Source organism: Protomyctophum bolini (assembly GCF_963924005.1).
Source record: "Protomyctophum bolini genome assembly, chromosome: 9".
Lineage (NCBI taxonomy): Eukaryota > Metazoa > Chordata > Actinopteri > Myctophiformes > Myctophidae > Protomyctophum > Protomyctophum bolini.
The window spans coordinates 234,008-251,629 of record NC_137870.1 but is presented as its reverse complement, the minus strand read 5'-3'; the positions used below and the strand labels follow the sequence as shown (position 1 = coordinate 251,629).

The following is a 17,622-nucleotide window of genomic DNA, read 5'->3' as shown; positions in this document are numbered from 1 at the left end:
GATATGGGCTATAGCCCACGGTCCAAAATGATGAGAAACGAGGCTAACTTTTTTTTTCAAAATTTCAAAAAACATGGGCAATAACCCATCGTTTTTGTCATTTCGTCATTTTTTTCAAATCTTCAAAAATGATGAAAAACGGCGCGCTACTAGTATGAGTATGATATGGGCTATAGCCCACGGTCCAAAATGATGAGAAACGAGGCTAACTTTTTTTTTCAAAATTTCAAAAAACATGGGCAATAACCCATCGTTTTTGTCATTTCGTCATTTTTTTCAAATCTTCAAAAATGATGAAAAACGGCGCGCTATAGTATGCCGTACGATATGGGCTATAGCCCACGGTCCAAAATGATGAGAAACGAGGCTAACTTTTTTTTTCAAAATTTCAAAAAACATGGGCTATAACCCATCGTTTTTGTCATTTCGTCATTTTTTTCAAATCTTCAAAAATGATGAAAAACGGCGCGCTATAGTATGCCGTACGATATGGGCTATAGCCCACGGTCCAAAATGATGAGAAACGAGGCTAACTTTTTTTTTCAAAATTTCAAAAAACATGGGCTATAACCCATCGTTTTTGTCATTTCGTCATTTTTTTCAAATCTTCAAAATGATGAAAAACGGCGCGCTATAGTATGCCGTACGATATGGGCTATAGCCCACGGTCCAAAATGATGAGAAACGAGGCTAACTTTTTTTTTCAAAATTTCAAAAAACATGGGCTATAACCCATCGTTTTTGTCATTTCGTCATTTTTTTCAAATCTTCAAAAATGATGAAAAACGGCGCGCTATAGTATGCCGTACGATATGGGCTATAGCCCACGGTCCAAAATGATGAGAAACGAGGCTAACTTTTTTTTTCAAAATTTCAATCAAAAAACATGGGCTATAACCCATCGTTTTGTCATTTCGTCATTTTTTTTAAATCTTCAAAAATGATGAAAAACGGCGCGCTATAGTATGCCGTACGATATGGGCTATAGCCCACGGGTCCAAAATGATGAGAAACGAGGCTAACTTTTTTTTTCAAAATTTCAAAAAACATGGGCTATAACCCATCGTTTTTGTCATTTCGTCATTTTTTTCAAATCTTCAAAAATGATGAAAAACGGCGCGCTATAGTATGCCGTACGATATGGGCTATAGCCCACGGTCCAAAATGATGAGAAACGAGGCTAACTTTTTTTTCAAAATTTCAAAAAACATGGGCTATAACCCATCGTTTTTGTCATTTCGTCATTTTTTTCAAATCTTCAAAAATGATGAAAAACGGCGCGCTATAGTATGCCGTACGATATGGGCTATAGCCCACGGTCCAAAATGATGAGAAACGAGGCTAACTTTTTTTTTCAAAATTTCAAAAAACATGGGCTATAACCCATCGTTTTTGTCATTTCGTCATTTTTTTCAAATCTTCAAAATGATGAAAAACGGCGCGCTATAGTATGCCGTACGATATGGGCTATAGCCCACGGTCCAAAATGATGAGAAACGAGGCTAACTTTTTTTTCAAAATTTCAAAAAACATGGGCTATAACCCATCGTTTTTGTCATTTCGTCATTTTTTTCAAATCTTCAAAAATGATGAAAAACGGCGCGCTATAGTATGCCGTACGATATGGGCTATAGCCCACGGTCCAAAATGATGAGAAACGAGGCTAACTTTTTTTTTCAAAATTTCAAAAAACATGGGCTATAACCCATCGTTTTTGTCATTTCGTCATTTTTTTCAAATCTTCAAAAATGATGAAAAACGGCGCGCTATAGTATGCCGTACGATATGGGCTATAGCCCACGGTCCAAAATGATGAGAAACGAGGCTAACTTTTTTTTTCAAAATTTCAAAAAACATGGGCTATAACCCATCGTTTTTGTCATTTCGTCATTTTTTTCAAATCTTCAAAAATGATGAAAAACGGCGCGCTATAGTATGCCGTACGATATGGGCTATAGCCCACGGTCCAAAATGATGAGAAACGAGGCTAACTTTTTTTTTCAAAATTTCAAAAAACATGGGCTATAACCCATCGTTTTTGTCATTTCGTCATTTTTTTCAAATCTTCAAAAATGATGAAAAACGGCGCGCTATAGTATGCCGTACGATATGGGCTATAGCCCACGGTCCAAAATGATGAGAAACGAGGCTAACTTTTTTTTTCAAAATTTCAAAAAACATGGGCTATAACCCATCGTTTTTGTCATTTCGTCATTTTTTTCAAATCTTCAAAAATGATGAAAAACGGCGCGCTATAGTATGCCGTACGATATGGGCTATAGCCCACGGTCCAAAATGATGAGAAACGAGGCTAACTTTTTTTTTCAAAATTTCAAAAAACATGGGCTATAACCCATCGTTTTTGTCATTTCGTCATTTTTTTCAAATCTTCAAAAATGATGAAAAACGGCGCGCTATAGTATGCCGTACGATATGGGCTATAGCCCACGGTCCAAAATGATGAGAAACGAGGCTAACTTTTTTTTTCAAAATTTCAAAAAACATGGGCTATAACCCATCGTTTTTGTCATTTCGTCATTTTTTTCAAATCTTCAAAAATGATGAAAAACGGCGCGCTATAGTATGCCGTACGATATGGGCTATAGCCCACGGTCCAAAATGATGAGAAACGAGGCTAACTTTTTTTTTCAAAATTTCAAAAAACATGGGCTATAACCCATCGTTTTTGTCATTTCGTCATTTTTTTCAAATCTTCAAAAATGATGAAAAACGGCGCGCTATAGTATGCCGTACGATATGGGCTATAGCCCACGGTCCAAAATGATGAGAAACGAGGCTAACTTTTTTTTCAAAATTTCAAAAAACATGGGCTATAACCCATCGTTTTTGTCATTTCGTCATTTTTTTCAAATCTTCAAAAATGATGAAAAACGGCGCGCTATAGTATGCCGTACGATATGGGCTATAGCCCACGGTCCAAAATGATGAGAAACGAGGCTAACTTTTTTTTTCAAAATTTCAAAAAACATGGGCTATAACCCATCGTTTTTGTCATTTCGTCATTTTTTTCAAATCTTCAAAAATGATGAAAAACGGCGCGCTATAGTATGCCGTACGATATGGGCTATAGCCCACGGTCCAAAATGATGAGAAACGAGGCTAACTTTTTTTTTCAAAATTTCAAAAAACATGGGCTATAACCCATCGTTTTTGTCATTTCGTCATTTTTTTCAAATCTTCAAAAATGATGAAAAACGGCGCGCTATAGTATGCCGTACGATATGGGCTATAGCCCACGGTCCAAAATGATGAGAAACGAGGCTAACTTTTTTTTTCAAAATTTCAAAAAACATGGGCTATAACCCATCGTTTTTGTCATTTCGTCATTTTTTTCAAATCTTCAAAAATGATGAAAAACGGCGCGCTATAGTATGCCGTACGATATGGGCTATAGCCCACGGTCCAAAATGATGAGAAACGAGGCTAACTTTTTTTTTCAAAATTTCAAAAAACATGGGCTATAACCCATCGTTTTTGTCATTTCGTCATTTTTTTCAAATCTTCAAAAATGATGAAAAACGGCGCGCTATAGTATGCCGTACGATATGGGCTATAGCCCACGGTCCAAAATGATGAGAAACGAGGCTAACTTTTTTTTTCAAAATTTCAAAAAACATGGGCTATAACCCATCGTTTTTGTCATTTCGTCATTTTTTTCAAATCTTCAAAAATGATGAAAAACGGCGCGCTATAGTATGCCGTACGATATGGGCTATAGCCCACGGTCCAAAATGATGAGAAACGAGGCTAACTTTTTTTTTCAAAATTTCAAAAAACATGGGCTATAACCCATCGTTTTTGTCATTTCGTCATTTTTTTCAAATCTTCAAAAATGATGAAAAACGGCGCGCTATAGTATGCCGTACGATATGGGCTATAGCCCACGGTCCAAAATGATGAGAAACGAGGCTAACTTTTTTTTTCAAAATTTCAAAAAACATGGGCTATAACCCATCGTTTTTGTCATTTCGTCATTTTTTTCAAATCTTCAAAAATGATGAAAAACGGCGCGCTATAGTATGCCGTACGATATGGGCTATAGCCCACGGTCCAAAATGATGAGAAACGAGGCTAACTTTTTTTTTCAAAATTTCAAAAAACATGGGCTATAACCCATCGTTTTTGTCATTTCGTCATTTTTTTCAAATCTTCAAAAATGATGAAAAACGGCGCGCTATAGTATGCCGTACGATATGGGCTATAGCCCACGGTCCAAAATGATGAGAAACGAGGCTAACTTTTTTTTTCAAAATTTCAAAAAACATGGGCTATAACCCATCGTTTTTGTCATTTCGTCATTTTTTTCAAATCTTCAAAAATGATGAAAAACGGCGCGCTATAGTATGCCGTACGATATGGGCTATAGCCCACGGTCCAAAATGATGAGAAACGAGGCTAACTTTTTTTTTCAAAATTTCAAAAAACATGGGCTATAACCCATCGTTTTTGTCATTTCGTCATCTTTTTCAAATCTTCAAAAATGATGAAAAACGGCGCGCTATAGTATGCCGTACGATATGGGCGATAGCCCACGGTCCAAAATGATGAGAAACGAGGCTAACTTTTTTTTTCAAAATTTCAAAAAACATGGGCTATAACCCATCGTTTTTGTCATTTCGTCATTTTTTTCAAATCTTCAAAAATGATGAAAAACGGCGCGCTATAGTATGCCGTACGATATGGGCTATAGCCCACGGTCCAAAATGATGAGAAACGAGGCTAACTTTTTTTTTTCAAAATTTCAAAAAACATGGGCTATAACCCATCGTTTTTGTCATTTCGTCATTTTTTTTAAATCTTCAAAAATGATGAAAAACGGCGCGCTATAGTATGCCGTACGATATGGGCTATAGCCCACGGTCCAAAATGATGAGAAACGAGGCTAACTTTTTTTTTCAAAATTTCAAAAAACATGGGCTATAACCCATCGTTTTTGTCATTTCGTCATTTTTTTCAAATCTTCAAAAATGATGAAAAACGGCGCGCTATAGTATGCCGTACGATATGGGCTATAGCCCACGGTCCAAAATGATGAGAAACGAGGCTAACTTTTTTTTTCAAAATTTCAAAAAACATGGGCTATAACCCATCGTTTTTGTCATTTCGTCATTTTTTTCAAATCTTCAAAAATGATGAAAAACGGCGCGCTATAGTATGCCGTACGATATGGGCTATAGCCCACGGTCCAAAATGATGAGAAACGAGGCTAACTTTTTTTTTCAAAATTTCAACAAACATGGGCTATAACCCATCGTTTTTGTCATTTCGTCATTTTTTTCAAATCTTCAAAAATGATGAAAAACGGCGCGCTATAGTATGCCGTACGATATGGGCTATAGCCCACGGTCCAAAATGATGAGAAACGAGGCTAACTTTTTTTTTCAAAATTTCAAAAAACATGGGCTATAACCCATCGTTTTTGTCATTTCGTCATTTTTTTCAAATCTTCAAAAATGATGAAAAACGGCGCGCTATAGTATGCCGTACGATATGGGCTATAGCCCACGGTCCAAAATGATGAGAAACGAGGCTAACTTTTTTTTTCAAAATTTCAAAAAACATGGGCAATAACCCATCGTTTTTGTCATTTCGTCATTTTTTTCAAATCTTCAAAAATGATGAAAAACGGCGCGCTATAGTATGCCGTACGATATGGGCTATAGCCCACGGTCCAAAATGATGAGAAACGAGGCTAACTTTTTTTTTCAAAATTTCAAAAAACATGGGCAATAACCCATCGTTTTTGTCATTTCGTCATTTTTTTCAAATCTTCAAAAATGATGAAAAACGGCGCGCTATAGTATGCCGTACGATATGGGCTATAGCCCACGGTCCAAAATGATGAGAAACGAGGCTAACTTTTTTTTTCAAAATTTCAAAAAACATGGGCTATAACCCATCGTTTTTGTCATTTCGTCATTTTTTTCAAATCTTCAAAAATGATGAAAAACGGCGCGCTATAGTATGCCGTACGATATGGGCTATAGCCCACGGTCCAAAATGATGAGAAACGAGGCTAACTTTTTTTTTCAAAATTTCAAAAAACATGGGCTATAACCCATCGTTTTTGTCATTTCGTCATTTTTTTCAAATCTTCAAAAATGATGAAAAACGGCGCGCTATAGTATGCCGTACGATATGGGCTATAGCCCACGGTCCAAAATGATGAGAAACGAGGCTAACTTTTTTTTTCAAAATTTCAAAAAACATGGGCTATAACCCATCGTTTTTGTCATTTCGTCATTTTTTTCAAATCTTCAAAAATGATGAAAAACGGCGCGCTATAGTATGCCGTACGATATGGGCTATAGCCCACGGTCCAAAATGATGAGAAACGAGGCTAACTTTTTTTTTCAAAATTTCAAAAAACATGGGCTATAACCCATCGTTTTTGTCATTTCGTCATTTTTTTCAAATCTTCAAAAATGATGAAAAACGGCGCGCTATAGTATGCCGTACGATATGGGCTATAGCCCACGGTCCAAAATTATGAGAAACGAGGCTAACTTTTTTTTTCAAAATTTCAAAAAACATGGGCTATAACCCATCGTTTTTGTCATTTCGTCATTTTTTTTAAATCTTCAAAAATGTTGAAAAACGGCGCGCTATAGTATGCCGTACGATATGGGCTATAGCCCACGGTCCAAAATGATGAGAAACGAGGCTAACTTTTTTTTTCAAAATTTCAAAAAACATGGGCTATAACCCATCGTTTTTGTCATTTCGTCATTTATTTCAAATCTTCAAAAATGATGAAAAACGGCGCGCTATAGTATGCCGTACGATATGGGCTATAGCCCACGGTCCAAAATGATGAGAAACGAGGCTAACTTTTTTTTTCAAAATTTAAAAAAACATGGGCTATAACCCATCGTTTTTGTCATTTCGTCATTTTTTTCAAATCTTCAAAAATGATGAAAAACGGCGCGCTATAGTATGCCGTATGATATGGGCTATAGCCCACGGTCCAAAATGATGAGAAACGAGGCTAACTTTTTTTTTCAAAATTTCAAAAAACATGGGCTATAACCCATCGTTTTTGTCATTTCGTCATTTTTTTCAAATCTTCAAAAATGATGAAAAACGGCGCGCTATAGTATGCCGTACGATATGGGCTATAGCCCACGGTCCAAAATGATGAGAAACGAGGCTAACTTTTTTTTTCAAAATTTCAAAAAACATGGGCTATAACCCATCGTTTTTGTCATTTCGTCATTTTTTTCAAATCTTCAAAAATGATGAAAAACGGCGCGCTATAGTATGCCGTACGATATGGGCTATAGCCCACGGTCCAAAATGATGAGAAACGAGGCTAACTTTTTTTTTCAAAATTTCAAAAAACATGGGCTATAACCCATCGTTTTTGTCATTTCGTCATTTTTTTCAAATCTTCAAAAATGATGAAAAACGGCGCGCTATAGTATGCCGTACGATATGGGCTATAGCCCACGGTCCAAAATGATGAGAAACGAGGCTAACTTTTTTTTTCAAAATTTCAAAAAACATGGGCTATAACCCATCGTTTTTGTCATTTCGTCATTTTTTTCAAATCTTCAAAAATGATGAAAAACGGCGCGCTATAGTATGCCGTATGATATGGGCTATAGCCCACGGTCCAAAATGATGAGAAACGAGGCTAACTTTTTTTTTCAAAATTTAAAAAAACATGGGCTATAACCCATCGTTTTTGTCATTTCGTCATTTTTTTCAAATCTTCAAAAATGATGAAAAACGGCGCGCTATAGTATGCCGTACGATATGGGCTATAGCCCACGGTCCAAAATGATGAGAAACGAGGCTAACTTTTTTTTTCAAAATTTCAAAAAACATGGGCTATAACCCATCGTTTTTGTCATTTCGTCATTTTTTTCAAATCTTCAAAAATGATGAAAAACGGCGCGCTATAGTATGCCGTACGATATGGGCTATAGCCCACGGTCCAAAATGATGAGAAACGAGGCTAACTTTTTTTTTCAAAATTTCAAAAAACATGGGCTATAACCCATCGTTTTTGTCATTTCGTCATTTTTTTCAAATCTTCAAAAATGATGAAAAACGGCGCGCTATAGTATGCCGTACGATATGGGCTATAGCCCACGGTCCAAAATGATGAGAAACGAGGCTAACTTTTTTTTTCAAAATTTCAAAAAACATGGGCTATAACCCATCGTTTTTGTCATTTCGTCATTTTTTTCAAATCTTCAAAAATGATGAAAAACGGCGCGCTATAGTATGCCGTACGATATGGGCTATAGCCCACGGTCCAAAATTATGAGAAACGAGGCTAACTTTTTTTTTCAAAATTTCAAAAAACATGGGCTATAACCCATCGTTTTTGTCATTTCGTCATTTTTTTTAAATCTTCAAAAATGTTGAAAAACGGCGCGCTATAGTATGCCGTACGATATGGGCTATAGCCCACGGTCCAAAATGATGAGAAACGAGGCTAACTTTTTTTTTCAAAATTTCAAAAAACATGGGCTATAACCCATCGTTTTTGTCATTTCGTCATTTATTTCAAATCTTCAAAAATGATGAAAAACGGCGCGCTATAGTATGCCGTACGATATGGGCTATAGCCCACGGTCCAAAATGATGAGAAACGAGGCTAACTTTTTTTTTCAAAATTTAAAAAAACATGGGCTATAACCCATCGTTTTTGTCATTTCGTCATTTTTTTCAAATCTTCAAAAATGATGAAAAACGGCGCGCTATAGTATGCCGTATGATATGGGCTATAGCCCACGGTCCAAAATGATGAGAAACGAGGCTAACTTTTTTTTTCAAAATTTCAAAAAACATGGGCTATAACCCATCGTTTTTGTCATTTCGTCATTTTTTTCAAATCTTCAAAAATGATGAAAAACGGCGCGCTATAGTATGCCGTACGATATGGGCTATAGCCCACGGTCCAAAATGATGAGAAACGAGGCTAACTTTTTTTTTCAACATTTCAAAAAACATGGGCTATAACCCATCGTTTTTGTCATTTCGTCATTTTTTTCAAATCTTCAAAAATGATGAAAAACGGCGCGCTATAGTATGCCGTACGATATAGGATATATGAGATGTCATTTAATCTGACAGTTTGTAAATGATTACAGCACAGCAGGGAATCGAACCCCATTCCAGTAAACCAGAAGCGCCATGCCCGTGCCTTGTTGTGTTTTCCTTTTCCCTTTTTTAAAGAAAAAAACCATAACAGATCATGAATGTTTTCTTTATACAATTGAAAACTTTCACATTAAGTGTTTCAAAATAATTGCATACATATAGGGGGAAAAATACAGAAAACAGCAGATCTAGAAAGTTAAGCTTTTAGGTCCTGGGGGAGACATCACATTACATTACTGTTTACATTACATTACTGTTTACATCACATTACATTACTGTTTACATTACACTGAATGAGAAAAAATAAGGAGGAGTAGTGCGTCAAAATAAAGACTAGTGGAATAATAATAAAGTGTTACAATTACAAGAGTCTGGTTGCCTGTGGGCAACCACACTAATTACACAACAGAGACAACTAGCCTACTCTCTCCCCATGCCTTCAGCCTGGTGGAGACAACTAGTCTACTCTCTCCCCATGCCTTCAGCCTGCATGGTGGAGACAACTAGTCTACTCTCTCCCCATGCCTTCAGCCTGGTGGAGACAACTAGTCTACTCTCTCCCCATGCCTTCAGCCTGGTGGAGACAACTAGCCTACTCTCTCCCCATGCCTTCAGCCTGGTGGAGACAACTAGCCTACTCTCTCCCCATGCCTTCAGCCTGGTGGAGACAACTAGTCTACTCTCTCCCCATGCCTTCAGCCTGGTGGAGACAACTAGTCTACTCTCTCCCCATGCCTTCAGCCTGGTGGAGACAACTAGCCTACTCTCTCCCCATGCCTTCAGCCTGGTGGAGACAACTAGTCTACTCTCTCCCCATGCCTTCAGCCTGGTGGAGACAACTAGCCTACTCTCTCCCCATGCCTTCAGCCTGCATGGTGGAGACAACTAGTCTACTCTCTCCCCATGCCTTCAGCCTGGTGGAGACAACTAGTCTACTCTCTCCCCATGCCTTCAGCCTGGTGGAGACAACTAGCCTACTCTCTCCCCATGCCTTCAGCCTGGTGGAGACAACTAGCCTACTCTCTCCCCATGCCTTCAGCCTGGTGGAGACAACTAGCCTACTCTCTCCCCATGCCTTCAGCCTGGTGGAGACAACTAGTCTACTCTCTCCCCATGCCTTCAGCCTGGTGGAGACAACTAGCCTACTCTCTCCCCATGCCTTCAGCCTGGTGGAGACAACTAGCCTACTCTCTCCCCATGCCTTCAGCCTGGTGGAGACAACTAGTCTACTCTCTCCCCATGCCTTCAGCCTGGTGGAGACAACTAGCCTACTCTCTCCCCATGCCTTCAGCCTGGTGGAGACAACTAGTCTACTCTCTCCCCATGCCTTCAGCCTGGTGGAGACAACTAGCCTACTCTCTCCCCATGCCTTCAGCCTGCATGGTGGAGACAACTAGCCTACTCTCTCCCCATGCCTTCAGCCTGCATGGTGGAGACAACTAGCCTACTCTCTCCCCATGCCTTCAGCCTGGTGGAGACAACTAGCCTACTCTCTCCCCATGCCTTCAGCCTGGTGGAGACAACTAGCCTACTAACTATGTGTTTAAATAAACATTAGGAATTATAGACAACAAACAAACAATCTGTTTAAAAAGCATTAGTTAAAAAATGTGTCCCACTATCATAGAAAACAGTGTGTGTGTGTGTGTGTGTGTGTGTGTGTGTGTGTGTGTGTGTGTGTGCATGCGTGTCAACAACATTGCACATTTGGGTAAATGACGTCACCTCTCCCTTCACAGAGATATAAATGTACATTGTAGGCTGTCTATGTCCATAAGATGCGGTGTGAGCTTGTAGATCTGATATTTTCCTCCCACCATTGAGTTCACATGATCCATGTTTCTGTGATCCACTAGCGTTGCCTTGTTGCCAGGCAGCTTTAGACGCCAGCCTGCTGTCAATCTATTGCTCTGGATCTGCACACCGCCCTGGCTCCACAACCAGACACATTTCATTGATTTGTATTCATTCATTAAGTCTTTATTTTAGTGTTTACTGTGAATAAGAAAATAAACACAAATGTCTATTTGTCTAATTTCACTCGAGTCTAATAGGTTCACACACACACACACACACACACACACACACACACACACACACACACACACACACACACACACACACACACACACACACACACACACACACACACACACACACACACACACACACACACACACGCACACACTGGGTCCTCACAAGTCTAGTAGAATCATCGTCATACCGCAGATCACCACAGGAGGGTAGTGTTGGCCTGTGTTTGAAGGAGAGAGAAACGGTCTGTCTGTCTGTCAGTCGCCTCTGCTTTACACTCTGTCTCTCTCACGCACGCACATACACACACACACACACACACACACACACACACACACACACACACACACTCACACAGCCACAGTAACATCAGTCATGGCGGCTGCTACAGCAGACTCATAAGCAGTGTTTTGTGCTCCCAGGGTGTCAGTCTGGGATCCATTCATTTACAGATCTGATAATCTGAGGATTTATTAATTCAACGCTGGGATTCATTTATATTCTTGTGTTTTTATGATGATTTGTTGAGGATCAGCATCCATGTCACAACATGCAGCCTCCACCGCGGAAGGTGAGTGTGTGTGTGTGTGTGTGTGTGTGTGTGTGTGTGTGTGTGTGTGTGTGTGTGCGCGCGCGCACGCGCGTTGTCAGTGTGAAGCTACTACAGCATCTGTCTGTCTAAACAGCGGCTTATATTGTATTGTCCATATAGCGGAACATATAACGGTGTGTGTGCATGTGTGTGTGTGTGTGTGTGTGTGTGTGTGTGTGTGTGTGAGTGAGAGAGAGAGAGAGAGAGACATACACACAGAGAGAGAGAGACCTTCAGCCTGTATGAAGAGGTAGAATGAATCCATCCTTAGCACTGATGCTAATGTCACTGCATGCTAGCAGTAGCACTGATCCACACATCATGTAACACTGTGATCTGTGTGTGTGTGTGTGTGTGTGTGTGTGTGTGTGTGTGTGTGTCTGTGCGTGCATGTGTGCATGTGTGTGTGTGCGTGCGTGCGTGTGACCACATCAGTCATTCATTTTAGAGTGTGGTTGTCAAAGTGTGGTCCGCGGACCCCTGAGGGGTCCCTCAGGGATTGGGCGTCCCCCAATTAAAACTATTTAACTCTAATTCATATCCGTTGACTATTTAACTAACTAACTAACCCTAACCCTTATTTGTAAAATAGTTGATTCTTAAAACATTTCATTTAAACGGTTGAGCTCTTGTTGATGTAAACAACAAGAACAAATTAATTTGTATCATTTATGTATTCAAATGTTTTAATTTGGAAATCCTTGTTTACATATTAATAATAATTATTAGTAATTATTAATCTGGAAATCCTTGATTCAATGAACATTGTCTTAAATTCACACCTGTGTGTCGAGACACGCATGAGAAGTCTATGTTCCGTCAAGACCCTCACCTGAGACAGGGGTACGACCCTCACCTGAGACAGGGGTACGACCCTCACCTGAGACAGGGGTACGACCCTCACCTGAGACAGGGGTGTGACCCTCACCTGAGACAGGGGTACGACCCTCACCTGAGACAGGGGTGTGACATTCCTGTTTTTAACCTTTTTATGTGTGAATAAAAATAAATAAAAAAAAACCTTCAGGCCTGTAGTCATACACACACACACACACACACACACACACACACACACACACACACACACACACAGGCCATCACAATATCTGCGTCATAAGCAATACTATTTTAATCTCTCTCTCTCTCTCTCTCTCTCTCTCTCTCTCTCTCTCTCTCTCTCTCTCTCTCTCTCTCTCTACATAATCTAATGTTAAGTGAATGTCTCTCTATCATTGCAGGTGAAGGTGACACAGGAAGTGAAGAACTGCCACTCAGAGCAGATGAACAGACTGACCATCAAACACCAGACAGAATGTGACCTTCTGGAGGATATGAGGTAGAGGGACATTCACTTTACATTACATTACAGAGAGAGAGAGAGAGAGAGAGAGAGAACAGACTGACCATCAAACACCAGACAGAATGTGACCTATTGGAGGATATGAGGTAGAGAGACATTCACTTTACATTACATTACAGAGAGAGAGAGAGAGAGAGAGAGAGAGATCCCAGGAGATGAAACCCCAAAAGAGTCCCTTCTGCCAACTAGTCCTTGGACTTATTGATCAGCTACCACAGAACAGTGTCCAGCCTCAACCTCAGACCAGCACTGCTTTGCAACCGCTAATTAGAGTCGACCAAATTATTAAACTAATAAAATACACATATCTGGAACATTGGAGCAATCAAACCAAAACGCAAAACAAACTTAATTGTTATCTGTCCCTAAAACATGAATATAAACTGGCTGAGTATCTGTATATACGGTCAAAGATAAAAAAAACAGCGACAGATCTTGACCAAATACAGAGAAAGGACGACACAAGAAGTCCTACCTCCCTCCAGAACAGAGAGTCTGTGGTCACTGTACCTCAGCTGAGGTAGAGACTGAGACACACTTCCTATTAAAATGCAATAAATATGATAATATAAGAACCACATATTTTAATAAATTTGAGTTGTTGATCCCAAAGTTTAAAGAGTTGCATGACAGTGACAAACAACTCATTCTGTTGGGAGAGGGACCTACAGCACATCTGGCTGCACAGTCTGTGACTGCATGTCACAAAATCAGGGACACTTAGAAGAAATATACACAATGTGACTATTATCCTGACACGAACCATCTCGACACACCACGGACACATTTAATACTGTACATTTTGACCGGTATTGTGAAAAGTAATGTTCTATTTGCTTGTTTCTGTTATATTTTGTATTTATTTTATTTTGTTTGGTTCTTTTGTTGAACTTCATGCTTTGGCAATACTGTAGCTATTACATTCATGCCAATAAAGCTAACTGAATTGAATTGAATTGAATTGAGAGAGAGATAGAGAGAGAGAGAGATACATCCACTTTACATTACTAACAGAGAGAGAGAGAGAGAGAGAGAGAGATACATCCACTTTACATTACTAACAGAGAGAGAGAGAGACATCCACTTTACATTACTAACTGGGCTAGACTGGCATATGGCATTGTAGAGTTAACACAAAGTGCAGCTTCAGATCAGTGTTTTGTTCTTATACCTGGAGGTGTGGAACAATGTGTTTAATTATATCCACCGTATTGTTCTGTCGCTATCCATATGCCACGCAAAAAGTACATTTATAGGGCACGGTGGCACAGTTGGTATTAGGAGGTTAACATGACCTGTAGAATGCAGCTCTGTGATATTAGGAGGTTAACATGACCTGTAGAATGCAGCTCTGTGATATCAGGAGGTTAACATGACCTGTAGAATGCAGCTCTGTGATATTAGGAGGTTAACATGACCTGTAGAATGCAGCTCTGTGATATTAGGAGGTTAACATGACCTGTAGAATGCAGCTCTGTGATATTAGGAGGTTAACATGACCTGTAGAATGCAGCTCTGTGATATCAGGAGGTTAACATGACCTGTAGAATGCAGCTCTGTGATATCAGGAGGTTAACATGACCTGTAGAATGCAGCTCTGTGATATCAGGAGGTTAACATGACCTGTAGAATGCAGCTCTGTGATATTAGGAGGTTAACATGACCTGTAGAATGCAGCTCTGTGATATTAGGAGGTTAACATGACCTGTAGAATGCAGCTCTGTGATATTAGGAGGTTAACATGACCTGTAGAATGCAGCTCTGTGATATTAGGAGGTTAACATGACCTGTAGAATGCAGCTCTGTGATATTAGGAGGTTAACATGACCTGTAGAATGCAGCTCTGTGATATTAGGAGGTTAACATGACCTGTAGAATGCAGCTCTGTGATATTAGGAGGTTAACATGACCTGTAGAATGCAGCTCTGTGATATCAGGAGGTTAACATGACCTGTAGAATGCAGCTCTGTGATATTAGGAGGTTAACATGACCTGTAGAATGCAGCTCTGTGATATTAGGAGGTTAACATGACCTGTAGAATGCAGCTCTGTGATATCAGGAGGTTAACATGACCTGTAGAATGCAACCAGGGGGTTGCTGGCAGTGTGAAGTGAAGCTGCTTTGGAGCAACACAGTTTTTGACCACATATACACACACAGAGAAAGGAAATAGGTTTTTGTATTGTTTTTTGATCAAAGTAAAGAACCTTTTTTTTTGTACAATACTGCAAGAACTCCTTTTGTGCGTCAAGCTTTTGCCCTAGACTGCTACATTTATGAAACTTAAAGAAGAGGAAGTTTGCCACTACAGTTGACAATAGATACTCCACTGTTACGTTCTTAGTTTATACATGATTCATGATAACTACTTTTTATATATGTGATGTATGCCATGCTGTTGTTTTCTGCTTAAATGTAAGTCGCTCTGGATCAAGAGCGTCTGATAAATTGTAAATTTTAAATCGTGGTCGCCGTGAAATTCCTGCCCTGGACGGAAGCATTTATATTTTACTCATGATCAGAGCTTCCGTTGCTGTCTGTCTGTCTGTCTGTCTGTCTGTCTGTCTGTCTGTCTGTCTGTCTGTCTGTCTGTCTGTCTCTCTCTCTCTACAGGACATACAGTCTAAAGAAAGGACAGCTGGAGAGAGACTACGCACAGGTGAGACCCGTCCGTCCGTCCATCTATCCATCCGTGTGCACACACACACACACACACACACACACACACACACACACACACACACACACACACACACACACACACGCACAGGCTGCCTGTGCTGCTGCCGCTCTGATTGGACAAAATTCACATCAGCTGTTACAAGTCAAGTCAAGTCAAGTCAAGTCAAGTCAAGTCAAAGTTGCAAGTCCACAATGGCTCACGGATGGACACGTTGTGAGCTTGTAGATCTGCTATTTTTAATGCGCAAGACCTCTCTACGTCGCAGCATAATATAGAATGTTGCGTTGTTCACAACAGAGCACCAAATTCTGACGTCACTTTCAGTAGAGGGCGCCAGTACACAGGTTCATGTATTTTTTTATTTGCATTGTAATCCCCATAGGGGGATTTTAGATCGCTTCATATAAGAACTGTGTTTGAAAAGTAAACCGATCATCCTGGCCTTTCTGTCAGGGGAGTGGCTACTCTTTATTTGACTGTTGAACGTTACAAATACAGGCAAATGATCGCTTATGTCATTTATTATTAACCCACTCTTGATATCATCCTTATAAAAATGTTGTCAATCAACGTTGCGCTGGTTGTCGTAATTCGACTGGGCTTGGTAATTAAGGGGTAAAACCCTCTACTATATAATGTTTCTTTATGATTCAGTACCCTGATTAGATCTATGTTGGTATCTCCACAAATTAGACATGTCTTATTTTCATTTAATCCGTTCATTAGTTCTTCCAGTCTTTCTTTGAACATTTCTACATTAGACCCAGGTGTTCTGTAAACACACATGACAACAATATTTTTCATCCCTTCTAATTCTATTTCCACTGATAAACATTCCATTAAATCATCAATTATAGTTGTCATATCTTCAACCCTTCTACACCTTAGGTCACGATCAACAAATAAGGCTACACCCCCACCTCTCCTGTTAGTCCTATTGGCGTAAAATAATTCATAGCCCTCCAAATTAAAATCAACCAGACCTTTTTTTTTCGTTCAACCATGTCTCAGATAAAGCAATTACCTTAAATTTTGTCTTGAATGTATTTAAAAAGTCCCTGATATCTGAAAAGTTTGCATACATGCTTCTAGAATTAAAGTGAATAAGTTAAAAAGAATTGGCAAGTTCAACATCATCCCTGACTTGGTCTTCAGTATAGTATTTGCACGTGTTCCCAATATAATCTAAATCTAAGATCTAAATCATACATATTATGTTCCATTTCGGGTCCCTTTAGTGTTTGGCTCTCATCTAGTGGATCAATAACTAACTTAGCCATTGGTAAGTCCAGCCCACATTCTTAAACAAACTATAAGCAGATTCATGTTTCGTTTTTATTATTATTTTTAGATGCTCTCATTTTAAAAAGTATACCTTTGTCTGGCTTGTCGTACCCTTCATGGAACCCTGCCCTCCCTCCCCCCCTCCCCTCTCCCTCCCACCTCCCCCCACCCTCAAACCCCAGAAAGGAAAGAAATAAAAAGGTAAACATAACATATAAATCCCTTCTTTTCATCCTCCTGTAAGTGAAAGACCTCTCTTCCACTATGCTGAGAGGCTCCCGAGCCACCCGACATCCAGTTACGTGCATTACAACCAAACACACAGAGACGTGGCGCATTATATAGTAGATGTGCAGCTAATGACGACTGGGTTAGGGTTTCTTAACCCATTCTGACCTGAGATCAGATTCATGCGAGGTTTCCACTGGACACACACTGGTCTGATTAACCCATTCTGACCTGAGATCAGATTCTAAAAATGTCAGTCGTTCTTCGATTTTTCAAAAATAGCAGACCTACAAGCTCGTAGCGCG

The 17,622-nt window shown here is 39.6% G+C and overlaps 1 protein-coding gene across 1 annotated transcript in view; it reads left to right on the top strand.

The window, feature by feature from the left end:
* The first annotated feature begins 11,698 nt into the window (after positions 1 to 11,698).
* fchsd2 (FCH and double SH3 domains 2) overlaps positions 11,699 to 17,622 on the top strand; it is a 26,317-nt gene continuing 20,393 nt past the window's right edge. Inside the window, exons 1-3 of the mRNA XM_080772731.1 lie at positions 11,699 to 11,740; positions 13,000 to 13,097; positions 15,736 to 15,781. Of these exons, the coding sequence (XP_080628857.1) occupies positions 11,720 to 11,740; positions 13,000 to 13,097; positions 15,736 to 15,781 (165 nt within the window). The 5' untranslated portion in view covers positions 11,699 to 11,719. The remainder of the gene's footprint in view (positions 11,741 to 12,999; positions 13,098 to 15,735; positions 15,782 to 17,622) is intronic.